The sequence below is a fragment of the Drosophila elegans genome, unplaced genomic scaffold, assembly GCF_018152505.1.
Source record: "Drosophila elegans isolate 14027-0461.03 unplaced genomic scaffold, ASM1815250v1 contig_149, whole genome shotgun sequence".
Taxonomy (NCBI): Eukaryota; Metazoa; Arthropoda; class Insecta; order Diptera; family Drosophilidae; genus Drosophila; species Drosophila elegans.
Window position 1 is genome coordinate 22,021,287 of NW_024545513.1, and position 19,231 is coordinate 22,040,517.

The 19,231-nt window shown below is 35.3% G+C and overlaps 1 protein-coding gene across 1 annotated transcript in view; it reads right to left on the reverse strand.

The window, feature by feature from the left end:
- Window positions 1-4: 4 nt before the first annotated feature.
- Window positions 5-19,231, reverse strand: part of LOC108135409 (scoloptoxin SSD43) — a 31,140-nt gene continuing 11,913 nt past the window's right edge. The window contains exons 2-3 of the mRNA XM_017256106.2: window positions 1,356-1,988; window positions 5-566 (exon numbers count right to left, since the gene is read on the reverse strand). Of these exons, the coding sequence (XP_017111595.2) occupies window positions 263-566; window positions 1,356-1,988 (937 nt within the window). The 3' untranslated portion in view covers window positions 5-262. The remainder of the gene's footprint in view (window positions 567-1,355; window positions 1,989-19,231) is intronic.

Below are 19,231 nucleotides of genomic sequence, written 5' to 3' on the forward strand. Positions count from 1 at the left end.
AATCAGGTTAAATACTTAAAGTCGAACCTGTTAGTGATAAGCTTTTTGGTACCCTAATTAATGTACATTTCTATTCTAATAAGCATTGAATGACATTGCAATCTTTTCAAATGATTTTTAAAATTAAATAAAATTACAAATTATTGCTTAAATAATAAAAAAAAAAGTATGGTGTGTAACTTTCCAGGTGGGTTGCTGCAAGCAATCTTGTGCTGCCCTGAACTTCGAGTATTTTTTCTATATCGTAGGGACTCAGGACCTTTTAAAGGGGTATATTGTTGTCAAGGGTGTTTTCATCCTCGGCACTCTCTTCGCTTTCAATGTCATTGGTGGCGTCACGCCAATCGCACAGTCCCGGAAACTTTTCGCTGACATGGTGTTGGGGGCACTTGGAACCCGCCGGACCCGAATGGTAGACGGGCTCGTTGAATATGTTGTTGTAGTCATAGTTGCACGTCATCATGAACTGGAATCGATTGGCCTTGGGCTCTAGGAAGCGGACAGCAGCACAACCCACTCGCTGCACTCGATCCGAGACCAAAAGGGTGAAGTGACCGATCTTCTTGCTGCGGGTCAGAAATAATGGTAAACAGGTATTAAGAACAAATCCATCAAAAATATGGGCATTAAATAGGTAAAATAGTAGCAGTCAGTCGATATTGTCAGGTTAAAAAACACATGTTATTAAGTATTAAATTGCTTTGCGACTAGTGCCTCAAATATAAAAATATCTTGTAGAACTAGGATAGTGATCGTACACAAAAATAAATAAATAAAAACAAACATATTTATTTTTGAGCACTCCAACAACTTCTGAAAATTTTCTAGATTGTTTGACTATTTAAAAAACCTGGATATCGGGATATATAAAATATACTTAAAAATTTAGAATTATAGTGGTTGCATGAACTCTCTCTTTTCAATTTTCAAACATAATTATTTCTAAAGATATTGGCAGTTTAAAATATTATTTAGTTTCGTTGTAGGATTTAAGGCCATGAATATTAAAATTGAACGAAATTCAATGCATTTCATGAAAAACCTTATCTGAAACTGTTAGTAAGTATAATAATAATAATAATAATAATTAAAAAATTATAGAAAAAATATCATTAATATTTTTTAATATGTTGTATTTCACGCTTGCTATTAAATTTCCTTTCTTTTTATTTTGCTCATCTTATGTATTTTGTTTATCAATTTGGCTAATTTGTATTTATAAGAGTAAAAAATGTGATATTTTTGACATTTAAACCTTAAAATCACAGGGTCTTTTTTAAATAAAAGTCTCAGAAAACTATTTTTTGCGGTACCTGGCTATAACGAAAGGTGTTTATAGTATTTAACGGGCTTACCCTCGGGGATGCGGGTGATAGCTATCGATGAAGCTCTGGTTGGCGTCCTGGTACTCGCGGAACCAGTTGATCACAAAGGACTTCATGCGACGCGAGTGCGACTTGAATTCGCGTCCGATCCAGAAGTATCCGATATTTTGGCCGCTGAACTTGAAGCGCGGCGTATTGCGGCACTTGTCGTGGGCAAATTGGCAGCGTTTGACGTGCAGGGCGGCCATTTGCTCTAGCTCGGTGTCCCACCGCAGCAGCGGCATTTTGGCGGCACTGTGGTAGCCATCCAAATCTCCGCTGGCGATCTTCGATCTGGCCAAATTGTGCATGTCCAGGAGAAGTTGGCGCCTGCGATCGCTCATTTCCAGAAGCTTGGGTTCCGGGCCACAGGCGTCGGAAAAGCTGCCATTGTTGCCACAAGCTGTATGCGGCACATGAACCACATGCGTCCCATTATACAGCTCACAAAGGGACACCTTGCAGTAGCCGCCCATGGGCGTTTCAGTTACGGTGGGCGTGGCAGCGGTCAGACCCCCCAGACGGACCAGGGTCAATAGGAGCACTGCGGCACCGACGCTGCACTTGCTCGACAATCTCGGCATCTCGACGGCCAACTCGATACTGAGCTGGGGTCGAGCCGCACTTTGGGTTTATGAATGGGCTTAGCTTGTGGGTATCCACTCAGCTCAGCTCGCGTCGCGCTGCTTTTCCCACATCTGAGGTTCATCTCACATAACTGGTTCTCATTAGAAAGAAATTAGCCACGGGAATTAGTGGCAGCGGCGGCAAGTGGAGCTACAAGATGAGGACATCAAAAGTGCCCATTCTTAAAATATTATTTTATTCACCGGGAACTAATCGTATGATTAGTATTTCCGATTAGGTAGAAATTAGCTATTATTAGCAATGGAACTTCTAAAGAACTGAACATATGCTTATTCTTAAGTAGTAATTTAAGTAAAGCTTATTATTTTTAAAGTTAAAGTTGGAAATGGTTGTTTTCACGTATCGAAATTGTGTTAAGAATATACACTCAAAAATATTTTAAATTAAATATGCAGCGTACCTTCTCAGTCTTAAATCTATAACTAAGATTTCCCAAAAGATAGTGCATACTGTACAAAAAATAATTATACCATAGATTTGTTTATAAAATAACAAAAACCATCGTTAAGTTTAACATATATAAATAATATTAATATGTATTTTAAGCGCAAATAAAGTCAATAAAAATATATTCCCATTCTAATTCAAACATTTTTTCCAGATAATGTTTTCTCTCAACTTTAAATTTTATATGTTAAAACAGAGTCAACAGTTTTAAAAAGTACTTAAAAGTATTTACTTTCTAAAATGTTTTTACCCTGTTTTTGTAATAAAAACGTCGACTTTCATTGCACAGTTTTCTCTGTGCACGTAGTTATTATTAGTCGAAAAAAACTGAAATGTGGGAGCAACAAATTTGTTATGATCATGAAAATTGTCTTTAGTTATATGTTTGTTACTAAGATTATACGCACGCCTTTTTTGCAAATGAAATATTTTTTAATAAATAATTTACGCTGCATTAGAAGAAAGTATTTATTGAAAACTATTAAACAAGCTCATATTTTTAAACAAAATGCCAAGAATTAATTTAAACTAAATAAATGAATTAAAAATTTACTTCACAAAATAATACAAAATAATAAATTTGTATCAAAACTTTAAAAAACTTTACGAACTTAAATATCAGAAATAACCCAATGATTATATAATCAAGTCGTTGATATAACCAAGTGGTTTATGATATGAAATATTAATTATTAATTAATTTAATAATTATTAATTTGTATTTAAGTGGTGTTACATCTACCAATCTGGTAACGCTGATATATTATAATTTTACAGTACTGTATACGATATAAACAAACAAATATTGTAACAGGCGTATAAGCGTATAGTTATGTCTATTTTAAAAAATGTTTATGTACGCAGTTTTTTGCCCAGTGCAAAATGCGGGAGCTTGTCTGGCGATGAGTGGCCAGTGCCACCCTCTGATCATCCAGCTTCTGGCATTGCACCGCACACGCTGCATCGGTAGATCACCATTATATCACCACTATATCACCACTATATCACCACTATATCACCACCGAACCGATTTGAACCGATCTCTGTTGAACCTGTTTGGCGACGGCTCATCGCTCCGGGCGTTGATGGTGGGCATGGGCATGGGTATGGGTATAGGTATAGGTATGGGCTGGGCTGGGGTCTAAGTCTGGGTCTGGCCACCGTTTAAGTGGTATAATCAGTTACCGCCGGCAAGTGTGGGAAAAATGCTCGCTTCAAGGCAATTGCCGATAAGTAGCCGAGTCGGGGAATTATTGACTTTCCGCCAAGTTTTACAAAACTAACCCGGCTAGGAGAGCCGTTAACATAACACAGACATCGGCAACAAGCCGTCGTAAGCCCAAAAAAAAAAAGAATACTACAAATAAAAATAAATAAATCAGCAAAATGTAAAGAACGCAGAAAAATACAGAAATTAAAGAAACGTCGACAGAAACGTGCCTCACACCTAATCGTCGTTAATTAAAATAACAATGCTTCGACAGCTGAAGCTCCGCACTAAAAACACCAACAAATGCGATATGCAAAAAACCGAAAACGCCAATAAAAAGAAAAAAAAACAGTGTGATTATGACTCTGGCCGTTGTGACGTCCAATGGCCATCCCCTGAAAAAGCAAAAAAGAATGGATCGAGATGTCTATTGATTCTGGATTTATGTCTGGGTCAATTCTATTTTTAGTTTTATTTTATGAGCTCCTAATCAGCTGCTAGGTATTCTTAATATTCATGATCTGCCAGTTTTTGTATATCAACTATAAGTGTCATTGCACATCATCACCAAAAGTTTCGATTTTTCAGTACTCAAACAAAATAGTTGTATTAAAAAATGTGAAATTGTTGAATTTAACAATTTAGCTTATAAATACAATTTACTGATAATTATTAAAAATATTAAATGTTATTAAACTTTTAAATTGCTGTGATTTTATATGTATTTATATTTATGAAAAATGCGGAAACGATGTTCATTGGGAAAATATTGATTTCAGCCAAAAAATGTTTTTAATGAGGAAAAGAAAACACTTCTACTTAACAAAAAGAAACAAAAATTATAAAAAACACAACAGACTGCAAATAATGAAGCCGCATAAGAATTAAAATTTCCTGAATAAAAGGGTATTCAGTACGTGAGCTATAAAGGTACAAAAATCTGTTCCATTTAATTTCGTACGTGCCATGTTGTTAGATCGTAAACGTCTCTCCATTTTAGTTTTAAAACATTTTTCGCATAAACCTACGAGGGTATTTAACACTTCGCACCATTGAATTTCGAATCTAGACTTAGCTTCTTTTATTGGCCAATTGCGCTGCGGCTGGCTGTTTTGTTTTATTGGCTACATAACATCACTGAGTTGCTTTAAGAAGTTCGTCTCATCCGATGCGATCATTGACTTTAACTTCTAAAAAGAGTGGCCAAACTTACACAATCGATTTCTGCATTAAAAACAAAAAGAATAAAAACATTCATTCGTTGTAAGAGGAATTTAGGTTATCTGAACCACTTCTCAGATTTCATTTGTTACAAGTTTCCCATTATTCATTGATTCTATTAATTAATGCGTCACTCTCACAGATAAACCCCTATTCATTTACAGTGCCACTTACAATTTTCATTCAAATTGCGCGCCAGCATTCAATATGTCTTGGGTTTTTATTTTCTGACTCAGTTGAACTTCTCTCGCATATATGATTAGTGAGATATGATTATGAATGATTTGTGCGCGGCAATAGCGCCGCAAACGCCATAGCTAATATATGGCCACGATCTCAGCTGGCCAGACCTGTACTCGTATATTTCGACGACATCGGCTCTTAGCTGATGTTGTAATTAAAGATTTCTGGGCATCAGATTCATCAGATTCATCAGATCGGAGCGGTCAAGTCGAAGTAGAAGTGGAAGTCAAAGCCAAGTCTAAGTTGAAGTTGGAGAAGTTCGCGTGTTTGGAAAGGGACGCTTGTACATATATAATTTGCATAGAAAATGATTAATCACGCAGCGATTAATTGCCGCCGACGTCAACGCTGCAGTTGTTAAATAAAAACAATAAATTTTAGCAGCGACTAAACATAAATTACTCTGAAAATGTGTACGAAAATACATTTGGGGTCGGGTAATCCCCCCCCACCCCCCAATCACCTCACACGGCGTTATGATTGGCAGCATAATTACCATACGGCTGGCTGCCCATCGACCACTGCACTTCCTCATTCTGTAATTACACCAATTGCGGCAGTACATCACGTTAAGCGTGACGCCACCTGACCTCGAGGTCGGCAATAATCATATTGGAATGCTATGCTGGATCTATGGAAATGTCACCAAGCCAAACAAGAAGTGGCGGAAAATCTAAATCAATTTGTTGTCCAAGAAAATGTTCGGAAAAAATCGTATTTTTAATTGAATATAACTTTTTGAATTCCGCTGGCTTCTGGAGAGGTGACCCAAAACTGCACTTGAAAAACATTTTAGTGCATGTACAAGCCTTTTACCCCTTTTTTTAGTTTTTTTTTCAAGGTTTTTGGCGGCTCTTAAAGAGGTTAATTTCTATAGCCATTTCGATTTTAAGGTGACATATTTCTGAATGTTTTCCTGTAAATTCACGTATAACATGTATTAAGATAAAAAGTTAATTTTCTAGCTGGTTAAATTTTTAGCTTGTTTTAGCTGGTTTCATTTTCACGTAAGCAATTTATTTCTGATAGGTCTTGAAACGGTAAACTTTTATAGAGAGAAACTTGAAAAACCACATTTTATCACTTCCCAATAATCTGCATTATAATGTGTAATTTTAGAGTTAGTACATTTTTGTATCCATTTTCTTTTAATGTGACTCTTTCAAAACTCTCATTATATTTTTAAAATTATCATTTGGCTTGCATAAACAAGACCAACCCTTCATCAAATTTCCTGATGTGTTTGGAGTGTTTGGCGGCGTCTAGGTAAACCAATCTTGTGCGCTGAAGTTAACTTGGCCATAATCGATGCTCGGCCACACAACGGTTGCGTCACATCACCTGGGTGGCTTTCTAATGGCCGGCGTCGAAGGCTCCCGTCATAATTAGCATATTTCGCCCAGTGTATTTTGACCGGGTCGCGGTGATCTCTTTGTGTCCGTGTGATTGTGAGAGCCACATAATTGCTGGCAACAGAACGTGACGTTTGCGATGGCTGACTTCGTGTCCTGACTGGTTACCTTGGCAATTTGTTGGTCGAATCTGCCAAGACATAATTACACGATGCAGTCCCCTAAATCTACAAAGCTTTAGTCGTTTTGATGTGTGTTTTCTATTTATATTTAAGTATTACTGAGGAACATTATTATTAGAAAGTTGTTGTTCAAATTACACCCTTTTGAGTATTTAAAATATTTAAAGAAAAAGTATCAGTCGAAAAATACATTTTTTGTAATCCATTTTAGAAACTGCCTGATAGAATAAATTAAAATAATCTGCATATAAAAACTTTTATTGATTAGCATTTAGAATGTCATCAATACGTTTAATATGATATTCTAATATGCATAAAATCCTTTTAAATATCACAGCCCATCACATCAAGGGGATTATTATGTTAGAATAAAATATATATTGATCGAAAGGATTTCTCTTTAATTTTGCATTCTATTTCGGCTTTAAGAGAAATTGCAGTAAAAGTAAGAAAACAAAAATTTACGAAAGTTCAATAAAAATAATAGAGAAAAAATATTTTCTTAGAAGAATACAAATATTACAATTTTTTTTACTTGTAATGTCTTTCGTCGCAATTTTTTTTTGATTTACTTTAAGGCATATTGAAAAACATTTCCAAATAAGCAAAAGCTAATAATATTCTTGTACTTGCTTTAAAGCAATCGGTATATGAACTAATGATATTACATGTTTCGAATAAGTTGACAATTTATTCGTTTTAAATTTTGGAGAACTTTATAAAATATGGTTAAGCATACTAAGATTTAATAATTTGGTAAAATTTTTAGTAATTTTAATAGCAAATAGATTTAAGCAACGTGGTTATCATTAATGTGTAAAAATGGTATCATTCAAAAGGTGTTGAAATACTGTTCCTGAAATTAAAAAATATTAAGATAAGCTCAGCAATTTTTATAACAAAAGCTAACGATAAATGTATTGTAGTTATAATGTATTTTATTCTATTTAGTCATACAGAGAGTCCACCGAATCGTGTTTGCAATCTGTCCTTAAACTAATTTTGGAAGTACGAATCTGGAACAGTAGAGATATTTTTGGATGGCTTGTGTCTTGTCCTTTAATGGTGCGTATACGTAATGCGGTTTGTTGGCTTTTTCCCTGCCAGTCGCCGTTGTCCGTTGCCATTACTATTGTCAGCCAGTTGTCAGGTGTTGGCAGTGGACTAGCTGCATTTCATTTTCATTTTCATTTTCGTTTTATTAAATTTAATTTTCAGCTTTGTCTCTCTATCCATGTGTGTGTGTGTGTATCTGCACTAATTAAATTCATGCCGAAATTTTTCTAATTAAAAGTTTACTAATGAAATTTATGCAGCTGCTGTTGCCAATGCTGCTGTCTGCGTGGGTGTATTTGGTCGAAAGCCCAAAAGTCGCGCTTTCAATTAAAAATCGCCATGAACGGTCAGAATGGATTTTGCGCGGATGGGGTCTTTTACACACGGACAGCTGGCCAGTTTGATGTGCTCGAATTAGATTTGTATTAAATTGCATTTTTGTGGTTATTATTTATTTCATTGCATTTCGCAGCCTGGCTGCCTGGCTGACTGGCTGCCTGGCTGACTTTTTTTTACGTGTTTGCATAAACAACTGCGTGGGCAAGTTAATGCAATCAAATGTGGCATAATTAAAAACTAATATCGGGTGATTGAGTGGCTGGAGTCTAATGTTCGGAAGGGGCCCTTTTGCGGTTTGATTATCAACTACGTGTAAATAAATAAGCAGGCCTTGATTTAGTTGAATATATGGATATTTACACGTAGTCATTGGCCTTAGGAGATGGAAACCTTTGAATTTATATTGGGCAAAAAACAACATAATAATATTTTTGGGAAAATCACTTACAAAATAGTCTTGGTTATATTTTTATTTATTTATTGTTGCAGTCCGCAAAGAAACGTATGCGACTTGAAGTTTATTGACAGTTAAAATATGTCTTAATGAAGCGGACCAGTTGGTAGTTGGATTTGACGCAAATAAATAAATAGTTAAGCCATAAATGGTATCAGAAGTCTAATGAATTTTTGGCCACGAAAAAATCCCATTATACTCTGTAGTTATAGTTTATAGTAATATTAAATTAATAAACTCAAACATTTATAAATTATTTAATTCTCATTTTAATATTTAATTGGATTTCTCAGTGGCTTAAAAATCATCAAACAATCCGATTTAATATTAAAGTAACCGGTGACCGCTGTCAGTATCATCAAGTTTTGGTTAGTCGTCTGATTTAGTTGCTGTTAATAATTAATAATATTTTAGAGAATATTAAAGATATTTAAAAAATTATTAAATTTGGTTAGACCGATTTATAGATAACATACGGCAAGAAACATTATTAATTTAGGTTTAGTTTGAAGACTTTTTAAAAACTGTTGTTTCAGTCCTGTGATGGTTACAAAACACCTTGAAAATTCATTAATATTTTATGGCTAGCAATCATGTATTTTGTTGTTTAACAAAGGTCTATAAAATAAGCTTGGCAAACATGAAAAAATATGTATTTTGTGTAATGGATTTATTTTTTATAGATTTTATAAATTAAATTGTAAATATCTGGATAATACATATAATTATAACACATCTGCAACCTATTTCGACTTGTGTGACTTTGTTTCCTAACATTAAATAATGAGTGCATTCCAGACAATTGCATTGAAAGAGGCCATCTTAGCCCAGGAAATTAGATGGGCTTTAACGAGTGCAAAATGTCCTTCCACAAGACGGGAATATTAAGTAATTACATGCAGAGAAATACACATGTATGCGACGGCAACTCAATTACGGAAGCGTTGTACGCCATGTGGCGCCGCCAAGAATTTCATTTGGCTGGCAAGTCACGTGATGTGCAACAGCAGCAGCCGCACTCGGCCGTTGCTAACTTGTGGGTTATGTTACGGTAAGCGGTCAGGGGTCAGGGGTCAGGAGTTAGGGGGCAAGGCATACGCAGCGCTGACCCGACACAATGATAAACTGCGTGCCGCAATATGAGGCAACTAGCCGCAGAACTTTTGGCCAAGAGCAACGACGTCGACGAGTGCTTAGCGCGCGTAGGAGCCCGGTCTGCCGCTAATTTATGTCCCCCTGGCCCTCAGAAGATGGATCCCATCCAAGCCCAGTCCAAGTCCGGTCCATGGTGCCTCCGATGGGCCTCTCCAGTGCTTAACATGCGCCGACTGCCGCCTTTTCTAGTCTGCTCCCTTTTTTGTCGGTTGCGACATGGTCAACTGGCACATGGCATTCCCAGCGGCACGCTCCAGGGGCATCAATATTCCCGGCGCTGGCCGCGCATGGTCCCCTCCGGAGAGGGGGGGCAGTCGCAGGACCAGCAGAACTCCCAAGACACACAGGTGCACTGCTAGAAAATTCTTTGGAAAATTTATTCAAATATTTAAAAAGCTTCCATCAAAAGAACACACCTATATTTGTGTACTTATTACTTAATTCAACAATGTTTTAATAAAACTTGGCTCGCAAAAGACTCCTCATCCTTTCGACCTTCTCCCTAATTATATTGTGTTAAATATGTTAGTATGATTATTTAAACTTATTTACTGACAGTTAACTGACAATTTTAGAAAATCTTTCATTGTCTTTAGCTTTAGTCTAATATTTAATATTTTTACATTTCCATTTCTATACCAAATAAGCTTATTAAATAACATTTCATTTTGTTTCATAATATTTATTTTGAATTCGATATTGCTTTGAGAATTGCACAATATTATATTAAGCCTCTTATATACTTATGGTGCAGGGATGTGACTAGCACACTTCTCATAATTTTACGCATAGTTTTCTTTCAGTGTACCGATTCCGATACAAATTCTCGAGCAGAGACACAGGAGCCAAGGCTAAAACACAGTCAAAATATTGACACGACTTGCTCTTGGCCGAGCTCTTTGTTGTGCTTTATTGAGACTGCCCAAGGACGTGCCCCGTATCCTGGGCACCGCGTCCTGCCCTTCGCATCCGCATCCGCATCCGGAATCCTGGCTTCCACTTGCCACTTTCTGCCTTCTGTCTGCCGACTTCCTTTTAATCTCGTTTCCAAATTGGTCGATTTTAAAGACATTTGCCTTGTTGCGAATGGCTTGCATTTTGAAATTCGTTTACTTCAATAATGCCAAATAATGGCTGAGATTTCGTTGGGCGATTTATTTATATATATTATATATATGCTCTCCACCGACTGCCTTCTCCTTCTTTACGGCTTCCCCGAAAATTCGCTCGGTTTCTCACGTATGTGGTTGCTTTTTGAAATATCGCTGGTATTTCGTATTTTGTATTTCGCATTTTCCCTTTATTTATGCTCGTTTCGTTTTGTTTCGTTTCATTTTGTTCTTTTTTTCGTATTTTGTTCGAGGGGCTTTTGTCTTTTGGCCGCATTCGAGAAAGAAGAGCGTGTTTGGCTCAGGCGATTTGCACGGCTTCGAACTAACGCAGGCGGTCTTACGTGTGGGGGTGAAAGTGCAAAGATGGAATCTGTGCAATCATGGCATAACGCAATGCAGACGACTATAACACTTTTAAGGCTTCTATGATCCGGACAATAAAAAAAACAGACATGAATTCACTTAAATATCCGACCAAGTAAAGTAATTACTAGAACCACACTGGTAGGAAAACGTAATCAATATAAATACTTTGTTGTTGCGGTTTTTAGCTTCTTTAAATATGAAAATATTATAAATTGTTTAATTTTTAATTTGACTATTTTCGGATTTGATTTAAATATCTAAAAAATTAATTTCAATTTAAACCATAATTAACTAAAATTAAATGAATTTAAATCAATTAAGATGTATTAAATCAATTATTTTCCAAATTGATTTAAGTATTTAATATTAAATCACGTAATTGAATATTGTGTTTCCATATGTCATTTTAATATTTAATATGCATTCAATTGTCAGATATTGATTTTTACCATTTTTTATAATTGCACCTTTTTTTTGTCTGGATTTGTTTAGGCAGATCACAATAATTGTTTATTCTTCTGTACTTATAAATTGGAACTCAATGTTTGACCTTCTAATATTTATTTTTAAACAACATTACAACATTAAAAAATTTTTTTTTGCAAATTTGTTTGTAGAAAATTTATAAATCAATTTGTTGATGGGCTCTAAAATGGTTACATTTTTATGCTTATAATATAAAATATTTAAAAGTTTAATAGTTGCACTAGGATCCGTTCGCTTGTTTTGAAGTTCAGTCGGTAACGTGACGAAACTGTTTTGTGAACAGATTCAGACTGCCAAAATCAGAATCTATTAAAAAAATATTATTCTATAATGTTTATTAATGATGTGTTATATGTTAAAACATAACTCATAAATATGTTCTTGATAAATGGCGTATGAACTAATCGCCTTATAATTAACTCGCAGAAAATAAAATCAGATTCTGCCAAAATTGGCTAAATAAACGATTTTCATTACTTAATGACACTTTACAGTGTTACATTTGTGGCGCACTTTTGAAAAAGTGGCATTTACTCTTTACTTTGTATTTGGATTTGCAGAGAAAACCTTGGAATTGAAATTTTATTGATTTTCAGTAAAAAACATTAAAAATCTACTCTAAAAATTTGTTTTAAAATAAAGTTATTAAAAATCGATTGTTTAAGGGCATGCCTTTAAGCTTTAAGGAGAGGAAGCTTTATTTGAGAGGAATTCCTCCAACTTTGTGAGCTGTTTCGCTTACCATTTTATTGGCCTCTTATTCGCTTCATGACTTTTATTTCGCCACAAATGTCAAGAGTTTAACGTAAGTCAGTATTGGCCGTTGGACTGAGCTTATCCTGATTGCATGGCGTAAATAGTGCGCCGAGGAGCAAATGTCCTGGGTATTTTGCGCTGCTTAAGCCACGCACATCATAACGTTATCACTTCACGTTGCCGCGTAATTCTGGCAGCAAACACGCATACATTCTTACGGCATTTCCATATGCAATTGGGCGCATTAATTCAATTGAGTCGATGGCGATGGCGATGACGATGGCGATGACGATGGCGATGGCGATACCAGAATGCTAACGATAATGACCCGGGAAGGCCCGACCGGACAATGAACAAATGGCAGTAAATAAGTAAGCATAATTAATGCAGTCCTTGACTGGTGGTGATGCTTATCTATCCCGTGTCCGGGCATCCTTTGCCTAATTTAGCCCGATGGCAGACTTTATGCCTTGAGTGAGCGACAGGAGACAGGAGACCGGAGACGTGGATGGCGATGGTGATGGCTACAAGACGCTAAGTGGCAGCAGATTTCCAGAGACTCTATAAATATGACTGTGAGTCGTAAAAATGTATGAGGCGCAGTTTTCGAAGGGCACGATTTTTATGCGGGTTCGTTGTGTTTGTCTTTGCACTGAAGGTAAATTCGTAAACCTATTTAAAAAATATAAATATTTTATTACACCTTCAATATCGATTAATGTGTGTTATATAATTCTTCTTGATATCGAAAATGGGAGTATTGAAGAACTTAATGTCATATGGGCAGACGATAATCCGCAACTACTTTCAAGATATTTGCAAAATGTTCAAAATAAGTATTATTCGTTTTAAAAGCATAAGAGGTAAACTAAAGGTCAATGAAAGCATTTTCCATTTAGAATGCAGTTGTAAAATGTTTTTAATGGCACCTACAGTGCGGTTCTACGAATTTTCAATTTGATAAGCTTAACTAAAAAATAATACGATTTAATATCGATAAAGTGAATTTTGAACATTGTACTTAAAGGAACCTAATGACTTTTAAGGTAAATGTAAATTGTTAATAATGAGTATTAATTGTTTTAAAAGGTTAACAGGTAAATTATCTAGGATGCAGTAGTAGAATGTATTTTCTATATCTATGACCCCATAGTCCGATTCAGGTAACTTTTTAACTTTACAAGCTTAAATGTAAAATAAGACGTTTAAAATAATCCTTATTTAAAATTTTAAAGTTTTGCAGTTACTTAAAGAGCTGCATAAGTAGGCAACAATATATTTTGAGTACGAAACTCTGTGGTATTCAACTACGTAAATTTTTCATTGCATACTTTTAGACACATTTCAAAGTCTTGTGATTTCTGTAGCAGTGTTGCCATTTGTTTTCTGCATGTGTATGTGGCAAGGACAATCATTACGTGTTGGTGTTGTCGCCCAGCTGGGACAACACCCCGTCCCCCTTTCTTCATCTTCATCTCCGTCTGCATCTTCTTATTCCTTTCCACCCACCTCCTCATGTCCACATCCCTTATCCGTGGATTTCGGATTGGCAAGTAGCCCCATCGCCACGTGGCCACGTGTTTACATGCGCTCCGGCCATAAAGTAACGCCAACAAACGCACTTTACAGCCTCCAAAAGTCCCAAATAGATGGTGCAGACTGGATGGGCGTGGGAAGACGATGACGATGACAACTCCGATATGCGCACTCCTGGCAAAGGTGGCTCATGCTAAATTTTTAATGAAACGCCGCATAGAAAACGGCAAAAGTTGAATTTATGACTAGCACATGAACACACGAACTTCGGCTATCAAGGGCAAGGACAATATATACCCAGTTCTCAAGAGCTTAAGGTGTATTGGAATGAATATATCTAAAAGTATTTTAAATCTTGTCCTGTTTAGGTCCGATTTCTTAATGTTTTGTTAACATTCTTAACAAGAGGCAATGCTCAAGTTTAATTTTGTCGATATAAATAATTTATTTTTAGATTTCCAATTTGAATTTCCTAACGATTTTTGTGACAACAGATCCAGTAAAAATTTGTATTTCGAATACTTGAAAACGAATTTCTTTTTCTAAGCAAGTTAAAATCGTGTTAAGCCTCTCGGAGAGTTAACAAACTAGAACCTTAACATGACATTGAAATTGATTGATATCTACAGACTTTTAACCAATAAGGCATGCGATTTAAAACTATATAGTAATGTAAATAATATATTACCAGGTGTCTCATGGTCGAAACTTTTGGGAATATAATTTTTCCTTGTCCTTTTCAGTCCTTTGACCGTGAAACCTTTTTTTCTAGCCAGAGCCTCGGGTCACGACCGGGCTTTGATTAGCTGCGATTGGTCGCAGTTGTTGACGGCTGCTTGATGCTAAAATAAAAAAGTAGGATGGGATTTTCCCCTTCCTTGACGGCTAAAGGGGTGACCAGCAAAGGAAGAATTTAAAGCACTATTACCCAAGAATTTGGGCTTTAAGATGTGCTTATCCTAGGCACGTTTTAGGATGTGTCATCATCTGTGCAAAAATACATTTTTCTGTTTGAGTCCGGAAGTGGAGCTTGTTATTTATCGTCAAGAAAAAGTAAACAACTTTTTTTTTCATAAACAATTTCATTAAATAATATTACTATATTTGTATGTGCTAAATGAAATTTCTAAATGATGTGTTGAAATCCAAACTTCACTTGGGGATTGACCTAGTTCAACAATCGAAAAATAATTATCAAAATTTCAAACTGATATGTTGGCTGAATTCGTTTATTAACATTAATTGGTAACTGAACTCTTGACAACAATCGACTGACTTTCCTCCACAATTAATTTTAATGGAGAGCTTTAAAGACTGATTAATTTCGCGGCTGTAAGTGGGAGGTCTTAAGTCTTACTGCCGTTAAAAACCAATTCGATGACAGGTCAGATCAACTGAAGTTAAGCCTGTCATGAACACTTCTCGCATTGCTTGAAAAAGTCGTCAGACGACGATGTTAATATATCCAGACTTCCAATATGCAACTCCATTGCAGTGTGTAATAAGCCAATAAAAACTTTTAATTACCTCCATTTAATGGCACTCATAATTGCCATCCCTGTCGTTTATTGTTTTCACAATTTGGGTTTAAAATACATCTACTTTTATAGCGTTTCTTAAAGCTTATTTAAAATTTCAAATTGAATTTAAAAAAAGACATCTTATCCTTTGGTAAATATATTGATTTTGACTTTGTTTTCTTTAATAAAATATTTATTTTTCTGAAATCCATAAAATGAATCTAAAACTCTAAGCGAATTTATATATTTATAGGAGTTTGGCTGAAATCAGACTTATTTTGAAATTATAAACTCAATGTTTGACTTATTTTTAAATTATAAAAGGAATGATGATAAAGTTTAAAGGAATGATCCTTGGTAAAAATATTTATAAAACTGAAAGAACAAATGATTACAAATTAGTCAAAAATTAACTTCTGAATATATAAACATAATGCTTTTGTGAGCAGGAAAATAAGTTATACTTTGCAAGATGGCGATTAATTTGTTTAATGACATTTTCAAGCGATTTCAAGCGAACTGCGATGAGTTGATTCGAATGCGCTTAAGAATGTTCAGCTTGTTCCTTGAAGAGGGTAAATCAGGTTTTGTAATTCGACCATATAATTCACTTATCTGTCTCGTCCACAGCTCGGCCACTCCCCCCTTGTTCCCGCCTTTAATTGAATGCTCCATTGTGCAGTAGATTGGTGCTTTTTGCCCAAATATGTACAAATTTACGAATGTACGTACGGGTGTTTCGCCAATCCCCCAACGATTCAATAATAAATGCCTTTTGCATTGTTTTCCCAAAAGTGCCGCAAATTGCGAACATTTTATCCACTTCGAGCTACTCATTATTACGCACGCACACAATTCGGGGCATATATTATATATATATATATATATATATATATATATATATATATATATATATATATATATATATGTATGTATATATAGCATGTAGCTGGGCCTCACATATTGCAAGCTTGATTGAATTTGACAGTAAAATATTTTATCCTAAATCATTTGCCATTTCCTTCACTGCCTCTTGTTCGTTTGGGGCTGCATTTTGAGTGCTCGGCAGATCAATGGGAAATTTGCTTAGCCAATTTGTTAAATGCGTCAACACGCACACACACAGTATATATGTGTTTGGCCAGAAACAGGAAACAACACCCGGATACACGGCTACACGGATATAGACACAGAAATATCTGTATACAGACGGACGGGCATATCGGTCAAAAGACCAAAAAGTGGACGGACATGCCATGTCTCTGTCCTGGTGCTTAAACGTCCTTGTGTCCTGTCGTCCTGGTGTCCTGGTGTCCTGGTGTCCTGACGTCCTGCTGTCCCGGCTGTTAAGTGCAGCAAGCAAATAAATCATAAAATATTTAGCCAAAAATTGCATACAACATTCTGAAGAGTGTGTGGTGTGCGACAGCGACAAACATTCAAGTTTCTCTGGCAATCGGCCAAAAAATCTTCAGCTCCCGATCTATCGGGTTAGTCGTTGTCGGAGCAATTAAGTGCAACTTCTGGGGCTATAAAACGTGGCCAGGATAGCATTTACCAGAATCGGCAGCCGCATCTTTGTGGCAAAATGGGAAATTATCAAGGCGCTTGTCGTAAAAACAAAGAAAAGGATGATACTACACAAAAGAAAAAAATTAGCTAAATTGATAACCGTCTTAATCTAATTAAAAACAAATTAAAGTTAGCACTGGCAAGCCAAAGTTTGTTTTACCTTTCATACGAACAATGTACGATATATTTGTCAATTTTAAATTAATTATTATAAATAAAAAAAACCAAAATCGCTTACTTAAACGTATTCCATATGCAAAACAATTTATTTCTTAAGAAGTAAACTGTAATTAAACTTTAAACTTTAATTAAGATTAGATTATTATTTAAATCATTATTAAGGAGCGTTTTGAAAAACAAAGCAAAAATCAATACTTATTGACCCTTATATTTTTTTATTACAAAATTGATTAAATAATATTAAGAAAACTAAGATTTTATATTATTTTACTGTCGAAGAACATTAAATTTTAGATTACTCATTTTTTTTAGAAACAAATGTCTAGAGCTACAAATTTGTGTTGAAAGCTTACTCTCACTTTTACCAATAAACTTTATTTCTTTCTGTGGTTGTTTGGGCTCTGCACCTGCAGAAGGCTGCTTATCACTGGGCATTTCTTTAAAAATTTCCAGAGAAATAGGATTTAAATGTGTCACCATGGCAACAGGCAGCATATATACTCACACTTTTTGCCATAAACGTGGTAAAACCGCAAGTGGTTCACCTTAAGAATTCATCAATTCAATCAGAAAGGCAACAAATAAAAAATAGAAGACAGTTGAAGCCGGAAAATAGAAAAGGGAAAATGGAAAATGGAAAAGAACGCAAATGCAATAGAGTAAGAACATGTTATAATCTGAAATATTTAAAAACTACAAACCAACATGAAATCCTCTTTATCTTAAAGTGGATTACAGAAACTCTCATGAAAAATAGTTTAAATTGAAATATTTTGCGACCAGTCTTTTTATTTTTTCGCATACTCGACTGCCTAATACTTTGCACACTTTCGTTAAAAACTGTGCGGATTTCAATAAACAAAGTGTGTGCGTTGGCAGCAACAACAAGGTCGTCGATGTTGTTGTTTTAATTTGTTGATTGAAAACGCTGTGGGAAGAGGGGAGAGGTGGAAAAAACGGCAAAGTGGCAAAAATGAAATTCCAGATTATCAGGCAGTCCACAATCAATGCCACATCAATGATGCACCCAAAATCTCTATTTACAGTTGCAAACAGAATAATACGAATTAATTTCCTAGACCTTTGAAAATAAAAACTTAGCAGTTTGTTGTCTTACAGTTTATGAAGTCAAAAGAATCCTATTTCCATAAGTGCCATATAAAAATACATTTGCTTTGTGTTAATTTGTAATATACACTTGGAAGTTAACTTGTAAAGTATTTAATAAAGTTTCGATAATTATTTCCCAAAATTTGTTATTTTGTATTTGTTATCGTGCAGAATGTATCGAAAGTATAGTCATATTTTTATAATGCAGAAAATATTGACAACTATCTTTTTAAGTGTCATATATACTTTATGCTTGACCAGCATCACCAAGACGATATAAAGATATTTCCACTTAAAAGTCCAGCAATTAAAAAACATTCAAACATATTTTTATATCCCCTTCTTCCCTTTTTTTTATCGGCAACTGACTATTATTTTAATACATTTTTGTGAAAACTTGATGATTAATATAAGGAATAAGTATTTGTTAGACTTGTTGTCTTTTGTTGTTTTATTATAAAGGAAATAACTAATTAAACGTTTAAAAAAGAAATACTAAAAAAATGTTAGAACGGTGAGAAATGAGAAATATTTTCTTAGAAAAAACTATTTAAAAGTCTAAAATGGAGATAAGAAATGACCCTCTTATGCAATATTAGTATTAAGCTAAGGACTTTTGTGGGTGCTAATTTTTTGACCGTAGCTGTAATTGTATGTTCGAGTTCTTGCGTGTGGTCGTGAGGGAATGGAATTGGGAATGGGAATGGTCAATACCGACTAATTGCGCTTAACAAGCCAAAAAAGAAGCAGCTCTTGAGCGAAGAACGTAGTGCAAAGTGCAGCTGGAAAAAAGTATCCAAAAGCAGACGAAGAAATGGGAAGAATCGTTGCTCCTGCGGTGGCAAAAAAGGGCTGGTCGAGGGGGGGTGGGTGGATGGGGGTCGGGAACGGATGATAACATGCTCCTAATGGACTTGACATG